The 10,569-nt window shown below is 42.2% G+C and overlaps 1 protein-coding gene across 1 annotated transcript; it reads left to right on the forward strand.

The window, feature by feature from the left end:
• The first annotated feature begins 6,429 nt into the window (after positions 1 to 6,429).
• On the forward strand, positions 6,430 to 9,695 carry LOC109215064. The gene is made up of 4 exons (XM_019379078.1): positions 6,430 to 6,717; positions 7,296 to 7,439; positions 7,482 to 7,956; positions 8,146 to 9,695. Exons 1-4 carry the CDS (start codon positions 6,430 to 6,432, stop codon positions 9,693 to 9,695), a joined length of 2,457 nt encoding a protein of 818 aa, XP_019234623.1.
• Positions 9,696 to 10,569: the final 874 nt, after the last annotated feature.

Raw genomic sequence — 10,569 nt, forward strand, 5'->3', positions numbered from 1 at the left:
ACATTCCCCTCATTCATAGACAGACATTCAGCATGATTTTACTGCAAAAAGTTCTCTCTTCTTTTTCTGAAAAGGACCAGATTTCAGAAATCTTAGAAAATTTCAAAACCTCTTACTTTTGGTTTTCACAAACTAAAAATGGTTTGAAGCAGAGGATTTTCTTGGGGTTTTTAGCTGGGATTTCTTGTTTGAAAAGCTGTTTGGATTTGGTATCAATTTCTGGGATCTATCTGATTTGTTGTTGCTGTGCCGGTTTATTGTTGCTGTTCCTGTTCTTCTGAAGTTTAGTCGGCTTCTTTTCATCTTATACTTGTTGTTTTTCTATTGCTGTTCAAGTTACATATTTTCTTCCATGCTTAAGTGTTTGTAAATAAAGTTTAAAGATAAATGCAAGCTGTTCTTTCCTGCCAATGGTGTATATCTGTATTTTCTTGCTATGATTTATCACTGAAGTTGCAACCATATTGAAGATCTTCTTTTAAATGAGTAATCCTTTGTCTCTTTGGTTTATATCATGAGAATTTGTTTCCTTGTATGAGTTTAACATTGGTCGTTTGTTTACTTCAGTTGGTATATACTTCTCTTTTATTGCATTGGTTATGTAGCATGTTAGATCCCTATGTTTGAGACTTGGTTTATTCATTGAGTCTAACCCTTATATGGTCAGATTCATGGATTAAACTATCCCTCCCCCCCCCTTTGGTTCATCCTGGTATTGTTCTAAGGCAGCATATCATGTTTGAAGCCTTGTTGGCTCGTGAGTTTGACCCTTAATATGGTCAAACTCATGAATCGCACTGTCTTTCTTTTGTCTTTGCATTGTTTGTTTGAGCTTGGTTTGATAATGTAGTAGGTTTATGTATCTGAAGACATTTTTATGAGTCTGACCTTGTCACATGGTCAGATCCATGAATGTCTAGGCTGAAACAAAGCCTGATGAGCAGTAAGAAGCTTTGGAGTAGGGATTAAATGCTAGTCTGTAAGAAACAGCTCCATAGCTGAGTTTTCTTGTAAATGTAAGCTGATTCAAAGGATGTTTTTTTTGGAAGAGTTAGAGTTGGGAAGAATTCCACCCTTACCTTAATTCCACCCCCCCCCCTTTCCCTTAGACACATTGCTGTATTTAGAAGTGCTTTGTAAATTTATGGACTTTTGCTAAGTAAATGGACTGTTGGAGTGTTTTAAATTAAAGATTTGATTATTTTTGATTCTTAGTTTAAGTCCATAGCATATGATTGTCTTTTTTAATAAGTATATTCCAGCATGCGAATTGGGCCAGACTTGCAACAAGGCCCAGATTTGGGAACTACTTAAACAAGTCTGGGCCCAGGCGACTAGGACTGGGCATTAAACCCAGTAATTTGATCCTTAGTTCTAAAATTCCTCTTGTAAATTCCGGCATAAATGTATGTCTTACAAATCATGTTAATGTACTTAATTTTAGGCTCGAAATTGTATTGTTCCGATTCTGATGGTCTTCATTAAAAGTGATGCGAATTTTAGCTTTGCAAAGCATTCATGGTGTAAGGTTGGGCTAAAATATAGAGGTAGATAGGCCCAGCAGGTGGATATTCACAACTGGGCCCACCTGAAGCCCAATGTGGGCAGACACTCTTTTAAAATTCCAACAGGGACAAGAGCCCTTGCGTCCTTCTCTGCTGGGCCAAGCTTTGAGCCCAAACGCAGCCCTTTTCAAAGCTGAACTCTTTTTTTTAGATTTAACCCAGTAATGAACACCTAGGCCTAAATCCCTTTCCAATAGAATTAATTTAAAGTTAGCTCTTCTAATTAAATGTAATTTTCCTCTAAAAAAGGGTAATAAGTTGAGGTGCGCCATTCCAAACAAAACCTATAATTCATGACCCTCATAAAATTAGATCAAGAGCTAACACTTGCAGAAAAGATTTGAGGCGTGCCATCTATAAATTAAATCATCCATGGCCCTCACAAATGTTGCAATTAAAAAATGAATCTTCGTAGTTGCTTTAGGCGCATTACGTTAAATTATCATGGCTACGGGTACGATTCCCGTGACGTAGTTGTGATTTGTGATTGCTACAATCCGGGTGTACATTTCATGTGACCCAACTTCAATTTTAAACAATGTTAAATAAAACATGTCGCGAATCGCGGGTGCATTTCATGTAGCGTGGTTTGCGGTGTGTTCCAAAACGGCAAGTGTACGACAATCGTAACTTGTTCAAGAAATAATTCCATAAATCCTAAAAAGAGGTTTAAAATAATTAAAAGCAGTTCTAAATATTTGATAATAGGCCAATTATTAACAGTTTAAGCGACCGTACTCGAACCGCGGAACGCAGGAATGCCTAACACCTTCTCTCGGGTTAACAAAATTCCTTACTTAGAATTTCTGGTTCGCAGGCTTTTAAAATAAAGTCGAAATTTCCTCGATTTGGGATTTTAAAATAAACCGGTGACTTGGGACACCAAATAAACTATTCCAAGTGGCGACTCTGATAAAATTAAATAAAATAATCCCATTTTGAATAATGTCACTGTAATTGGAAAAACTCCCTTATATTACCTTCGGCTGATAAAAAAGGAGGTGTGACAGCTCTGGCGACTTTGCTGGGGATTAGAACCCAAAACTTTTGGTTCAAGGTTCAGAATTCGAGCTTAGAATAACTGTTATACTTGGCTTTATTTATTATCTGATTTTTACATGTTTGAGCCTAATGTGCTAAACGCTGCTTTTTACCGCTTTGATATTGATTGGATTGTGTATAATTGTTACGAAACCCTCTTCTCTCTGAGTCTTCTAAATCATCTAGGAAGTGTGCACTTCATGTAACTTCTTTTCTATTAGAGTCATATCCCAATTTTAGAACGAGGTTCGGACAAGTTCCAAAGCCGGTGAAGCTTCTGTATTCCCGCTACGCTGCCCCCCCCCCGGCTCGAGCTGTCCGCTCGGTTAAGCCAGGTCTAGAACAATACACCCAGGTTTTTAAACCAGTATAACATAGCCTCATGCCGGATCCCTAGTAGGAACGCTTGTTTGCATCTCGTGCATTTGACTTTGGGGACTCAACACAGGGGTTGGGTCCATCTAGGACAGGTGTATCCGAACTCAAAAGACCATCCTGATGCATTCTACTTGCTACTTGTACATTTATTTGCTTCAGATTGCATGTTGACTGGCTTCTAGAATAAAGGAGAAAATTGGAAGAATCAAATTGAGGTGTGAGAGAGATAATTGCCCGTCCTCAGAAATTCTGGTGTCCAAAAAGTACCGAAACTCTGCCGAAATTTTGAAAAAAAAAGAAATTTGCTTCAAGGAAAAGATATTTGTTGTTGTTTTCAATTGCGTCAAAACTGCCAGAACTACGCAAGTTTGATTTCCACCGGATGTGGGATACGTAGGCAATCCTTACCAGGTCCAACTCCCTTTTTGCAAAAATATCCTAAAAAAAATATGAAATGTTGTTGTTTTAGGTAATGACATTCTTGTCTAAATAGCCAAAATGCCCCAAAAGGGTGCCGGAAGGCTGCTTTTGCAAGAATAGCCACCTATGGTCCTTTTTAAAAATTTTGGCCGATTAGCAAACACATCCCTAAAATCTTCTTTCCTGAGGTGCTGAAGGGTCGTATTTGCAAAGGCGTTTTTGTTTTGAATTGCAATTTTGAAAAATTAATAATTTTCTCTTGGGTAAAAATAAATCATGGTCCTTTAACCGATCACTTTAAATAAATGTACAGGATGAGCACTATTACAAATGAACCCTTCATAGTCCTCGAGCAAATCCCATTAGAACTCCATATGTGGTGGAATGACTTAGGGAAAGTCAGCAGAGATACTGTGATAAAAGCTTTGGGCGGTCTCGTTGGTCTTTTGAAAATTAAGCCGAGGTTGGATATAATTGAGGCTTTAACACCTTTTTGGGACCGGCCGCATAATGTGTTCCATTTTTCTGATTTTGAGCTAACCCCTACGCTTGAGGAAATAGCGGGCTATGCCAGTCTTAGTGGGAATCTCAGAAGTCCGTACCCAGTGGCACCAATAGCGGTAAATCCTCATAAGTTTCTGGACCTTCTGAGTATCAGTCGGGAAGTTAAAGATGGAAATTTAGCCGAGGGATTTTGCACATTCTATTTCTTGTACCAACGTTAAGGGGATCCCCATGGTTTTGAGGCTCCAGATACTGGTCTAACTCATTCAGGGAACAAAGATAAATGGGAAGCACGTCGGGGACTGGCTTTTATAGTGGCATTCTTGGGTATCTTAATCTGCCCAAGAAAGGATGGAAATATAGAGTTAGGGCTTGTGGGAATGGCCGACTTCATGAAATAAAAGGCTAATGGCATCATTGTACCAATGATCCTAGCAGAGATTTATCGAGCTCTAACTGTGTGCCGAGAAGGGGGAAAATATTTTGAGGGTTGCAACATGCTTCTACAACTTTGGATGGAAGAACACCTTTGACATCATCCGGGGTACATGAACTATGGTATGACCGGTCTTAGCTGCATTGAAGAACATGAAAACCGGGTGATGGGTCATGAGTTTCCGGAAGGTACGGAGGCATGGTTCGCACATTTGAGTTCCTTGACTTCAAGCAAAATTGAGTGGACATTCGGTTGGCTCCCGGTCACTGAAGTCAATTACATGTTGGTCGAGGTGTGTTTTCTTCTTAATGGGTCTCCGGAGCATTCAGCCATACGCTCCACACAGGGTTCTGCGCCAGCTAGGCAGGTACCATACTATCCCACAAGATTAAGATCTTAGTCGACAGGTCATCGAACTAGGTCCAAAAACTGTATTCCTGGAAGAAAAGGTGCGCCAAATTTTGCATCAGTGTAGGTTCCTGGAGCCAAAGACTCGAGTACGGGATCTGTCCAAAGGTGAGTTAGAGCCTAGTTACACGACCTGGTATGGTAAAAGGTTTCAAGTCCATCGAGAGCCCGAGCGGCCTGCCAAAAGGCCCCATGTCCAACAATTCACTGATGGGGTACAAGAGCAATGGGATTGGTTGGCAAAAAAGACAAGCTACAGAGCCACAATAAGCAAATTGGAGGGGTAGATCCGAGATCTTAAATTTGACAATAGTGTACAGGCTGCTGCTGATGAAGGGAAGAAGAAGAAGTTGGCTCAAGAAAACAAAGCCCTTCGAGCCCAGATCCAAAAAAATAAAGATAGCAGCTGAGAATCAGGAAAGGAGTCGAACGGACGAAAGACTCATAAATGGTCTTAGGAGGAAAATATTTGAGTACAAGGATGATTTGGAAAAATCCGGGGGAAGTCTGGCAAGAGCCCGGGCACAGTTGACAAAGAACGCAGAGGGACGGGCAGAGTTTGTCCGGTAATTGAAAAGGATATATGAGGGGGAAGTCACAAACTTGAAGAAAAAGCTAACTACCCTCAAGAATGAGATGGCCAAACAAGCAAGAGCTTTAAGGCAGAGAGGGAACATTGTTATGCATTAATGTCTCAGCTAGAGGAAGATATGCAATAGCTGCAGGGTCAAAGCTATCATGACCACCAAGTGCTAGAAGCTAGGTCTCAACAAATCGGACGTTTTCTCCAAGAGAAAGGCATCATCAGGGAAAAGGTTAGAGCAATTGCTGACTACATCGTCATGAAATGCCACGAATGTGAAGACATGACCGAAGCCACATTTTTCTACGCAGTGATGACCATTGTTCGCCAAATAATGAATGACCTGGATCGTCTCCAAGGAGATCTTGCACATAGGCCTGTGGCGAGACCGACTGATGTCTCGCGGGCCCCTGGATCAGTTCTGGAAGCACTTATGTACTCTTGATTTTCATTTCGAGTCTGTATTTCAGTTTTTTAGTTCTAGAGTCTATTTCGAGTCTGTTTTTAGTTTTTCAATTCCTAGAAAGGTGTGATGGAGTCTTTGTAACAGAGAAAATTGGAAGTCTTTATTTTTTAATGAAAATTTTGAAAAGAAAAAAAACCAAAAATTGTTTCTTTCTTTTATTTCCGCATTTATTCCTTGAACTATGTGATGATCTGATTCACGCAGTGCCGTGATACGTAGGCAATCCCAATCCGATCCGGTCATAGTTTTAAATAATTCAAATAAAAGAAAGAAAGAAAACCAAGAAAAAGAGAGAAAAAGAAAAGAAAAAGAGAGAAAACAAGAAAAAGAGAGAAAATAGTGATAAAGTGCAAAAGAGAGCAAAAGCTGAAAAGCGCCGAAAGAAAAGAAAGATTGGGGAGATAAACAAAAAGCCGGGATGAGACACGCAACCGTTGCAAAACATGTAGAAACACATTTAACCGTATAGGTGCATCACAGCCCCAATAAGTGATTCCATGTTTGTTAATTGTCTCAAACTAATCGGTTTGTTGTGTTTGCTATTGAGTAGGTTCTGTCTTAAGGTGGTTGGTTTTGTGGTAACCTGGCTTCGCACCCTTACTTTACAAGATCCAAGGGAAATGTCGAAATGTCGTCAGAGAGTTATCTACCAACAATTCCTATCCCGGAGGATAGCCCGATATTGGCCATCCCAACATCAGAGTCAACGGCTGCTGAGGAAAATAGGGTACTGCGTCTCCGCATGTTGGAAATATGGGACGCCTGGTCAAACGGTAGAGAGCCGCCGAGTGCAATACCTGGCTTCTCCGAGCTACTTCCCAGGGCAAGTGGAACTTCCAACATCCCAATAAATTACCCAAACACCCCACTCGGATATCCTACCATCTCAGCCCACTTTACCGGAACGCCTTCTGAGGTTCTCCCCAGGCACTGATTTTGGGAGCGGCCTCCAAAATATTCACCGCACCACCATCCTCGGCCATGGCACAACCCACTTTGCCCAGCCCAAGCTTTGATCCATCATCTTTTAGTTTTCAAGTACCATCCTTTCCACTAGACACTACCCATTTTACCACCAACTCTTACCCTTAACAACCCCGGTATGAGTTTATCGCGGGACAAGAGAAAACTGCAAAGAACCCCGAGCAAGAGGAAATCACTCGGAAAATGAGGAGCATGGAACAAAGCCTCAAGAATATACAAGGTTTAAGTGGCTAGAAGAGCGTATCCTACGCTGATTTGTGTATGTTCCCACATGTTCACTTGCCCATTGGTTTTAAGACCCCCAAGTTCGAAAAGTATGACGGGAACGGGGACCCCATAGCCCACCTCAAGAGGTATTGCAATCAACTGAGAGAAGCAGGCGGAAAGGAAGAGCTTCTAATGGCTTATTTCAAAGAGAGTCTAGTTGGCATTGCATCTGAGTGGTACATGGATCAAGACATATCTCGCTGGCACATATGGGATGATTTGGCTCGAGATTTTGTCAGGCAGTTTCTATACAACATAGACATAGCTCCAGACAGAAATTCCCTGTCAAACCTCAAAAAGAAGTCCTCGGAGAATTTTCGAGAATATGATGTTAAGTGGAACGAACAAGCAGCCAGGGTGAAGCTCCCGATGGATGAGACCGAGATGGTCAGTGTTTTTCTATAAGCCCAAGAGGCTGACCACTTTCAGAATATGATGTCTGCAGTGGGAAAGTCATTTGCTGAGGCTATCAAGATTGGGGAGATGGTCGAGAATGGTCTGAAAACAGGTCGTATATTGAGCCAATCTACTATAAGAGCTACGTCCCAAGAAATCCAAAGCGGGTCAGGAGGTGTAGCAAACAGAAAGAAGAAAGAAGAAGTGGCGATGGCGGCTTCAAGTCTGAGAAACCCCCGTCAACCCAGAAGTTACTTCCCTCCAAACACCCCGCAACATTATTATCCTCCCCAGGATGTGGCTTATGCTATGGCTCCTCAGCCTTACGCGGTGATGAATGCCCAGCCCTACACTCGGCCACAACAACAGTTTAACCAAAATCTAGCTCCACTTCCTATAAATAACCCTCCTCACCAAGCTCCATATAATCCCCGACCCCTACAAAATAATTTCCCATACAATGCCCGTGCCAAGGAGCCACCCAGAAGAAACAACTTCACGCCTATTGGTGAATCATACTCTAGCCTTTTCCCTAAACTGGTCCAAATGGGTTTGTTGCAACCCGTACCCCAAACCAGGCAAAACCTAGAGTAGCCCTCATACCGACACGGTGCTCGATGTGCTTACCATTGAGGAGCGGAAGGGCATGACACCGAAGACTGTTGGACTCTCAAAAGGGCGGTTGAAAATCTCATAGAGCAAAAACGGATATTGTTGAAAGATGAAGAGATCCCTAATGTGACCAATAACCCATTGTCGGCTCACAATAACGGGCCAGTTATTGGGATGATTTGCGAAGATAAGGAGTTTGACCCCGCCCTGAAAGCCATCATTGCCATCGCTGTTGTGGAAAAGAAGCCAAGGGCGGCTGCAAAGCAAGACAAGGGGGAGAAGAAGAGTAAATCCACCCCTCAAAGTGCAGAAAAGACAGTGGAAACCAAAACAGGGGCAGTACCCCCTAAAGATGCCATTCTTTATGTTTCCCGGGCTCACAGGAAAGAACAATTGACATTGAGTCCTCCAAAAAGGTTCGAGTGGAACAAGGGACCTAAGATGTATGTACCCAAAGGGACTTATGTGGCACGGGGGCCGGTAATTTCACCAAGGCTAAATGAGCCCGTGGTTATCGCCCGCGCACCACAGAAGCCCACGAAGGACCCCACTGCCATCCCATGGAATTACAACAAAGTGGTAGTGACATACAAGGGAAAAGAGGTCATAGGGGAAGCAAATGAAACTAACCCAACCGAGAAATACCTCAACTTGGAGGATTTCAACAAAGCCAAAAAGAAGCGTGTCCCGCTCAAGAAGCCCGTCAGTGCTGAAGAGGCCGAGGAATTCTTCCGAAAAATGAAAACTGCGGACTACGATGTAATTGACCAACTCCGAAAGTCTCCCTCTCAGGTCTCGCTCTTGTCTCTATTGGTAAGCTCGACTAAGCATCAGAAAGTGTTGATAAAGACCCTCAATGAAGCTTATGTTCCAATTAAAACCACTTTTGAACAACTAGAAAGGATGGTGGACGAAGTCAACCAGATTTCTTTTAGCAAGAATGATTTTCCCCTGGAAGGGGCTGCCCACAACAAAGACCTTCATTTGACAGTTAAGTGTGAAGGTTACTATGTGAAAAGAGTCATGCTGGATGGCGGATCTGGGGTTGACATCTGCCCTCTCTCAACTTTGCAAAGAATGGAGATTGGGATTGAGAGAATCAGGCCTGACAATGTTTGTGTGCGTGCCTTTGATGGCATCAAGAGAGACACAATAGGAGAGATCGTTTTGATTTTGAATATCGGTCCTGTAGATTTCGAGGTGAGATTTCAGGTCCTGGACATAGACAATTCTTATAATTTTCTCTTAGGAAGGCCGTTGATCCATGCGGCAGGGGCCATACCTTCTACTCTCCACCAAATGCTGAAATTTGAGCACGATGATCAGGAGATCATGGTCCATGGAGAGGACGAGCAATCAATTTATAGGGACTCGTCAGTCCCATGTCTCAAAGCTAGGGAAGGTAGCGAGCACATAGTCTATCAGGCTTTTGAAATGATTAGGCATAGTTATAAGCCTGGGAAGGTGCTCGGGGAATCGTTGCAAGGTATCAAAGAACCTATCACTCTGGCTGCCAGCGAGAAGTCCTTCGGTGTGGGTTTTCACGCCACAACAGCTGATGTGACATGGGCAAACTGTAAGGCCCCGGAAAATTTTGCTAGGCGATATAGGATTTCGGGGTGCCAGGTAGACTAATTGTAATATTTTATGTGCTTTAAATATGATGCAAATGAACTGGATGTGGTGAATAAGTGTATGAGTCATGTAATAAGTGATGTGAGGTCCAAAGGGAAGCCTAAGTCTAAGCCAAGTTGGAAAATTTCATAATAGGCTAAGATTTCAAATGAATACGCACAAGTCCTCACTTTGGACGATCATATCTACGTGTATATAAGGATTTCTGGGATGCACAACCTATAAAATTAAAGTTCTTTGAGTCTAGTTTCTGACGCATCAAACCGTTTGTCATTTGGAGGTGTATACAGAATGTTATGACCATTTTCGTGTCCCCTGCGTCGCCAGCGCCCTGGGTAGCGCAGGGCGCTCGCCATGGCGCCAGGAATTTTTGAGCTACTGGAATCAGCGCCACAGGCAGCACCCAGCGCCTCCTGTGGTGCCCGAAACATTTTATATACACAATTTCAGGGTTCATTTTTACCCATTTCATCTGGACGAACTTGGGGTTCTTCTTTCACCTCTCAAGACCTTCAACTCCCCCAATCTTCAAGGTAAGCAACCTCCATTAACTTGGTGTGAAATTCCATCATTCCTACACTAGTATTGATGAAATCTTCTCATGAAACACATAGATTTTCAAGAAATTCCTTCAAGAACTCAAATTAGGGTTTTGCAAGATTTCTTCCAAAAGGTAAATCCTACACCTTAGACTTACATATATGGATATATTATGGGAATACGAGTATGGATTAATTGTTGGAACTTGTGGTGTAGTGATTGGAAGCCATAAGTTCCCAATATAAATACATAATTATTGTAGAGATTGAAAGGGTGATTATTTGATATGATTTATTGTTTGGGTGTGAATGGATGGTTATACATATGTTGTTGG

This window comes from Nicotiana attenuata, unplaced genomic scaffold (genome assembly GCF_001879085.1).
Source record: "Nicotiana attenuata strain UT unplaced genomic scaffold, NIATTr2, whole genome shotgun sequence".
Lineage (NCBI taxonomy): Eukaryota > Viridiplantae > Streptophyta > Magnoliopsida > Solanales > Solanaceae > Nicotiana > Nicotiana attenuata.

Bases quoted from the DNA above. Each gene is read 5' to 3' on its own strand.
- LOC109215064 (XM_019379078.1), top strand. From the start codon at position 6,430: ATGTCGTCAGAGAGTTATCTACCAACAATTCCTATCCCGGAGGATAGC. The intron at 7,440-7,481 runs GTCAGTGTTTTT...GACCACTTTCAG, and splicing joins CGATGGATGAGACCGAGATG to AATATGATGTCTGCAGTGGG. The intron at 7,957-8,145 runs GTGAATCATACT...AAAATCTCATAG, and splicing joins AAACAACTTCACGCCTATTG to AGCAAAAACGGATATTGTTG.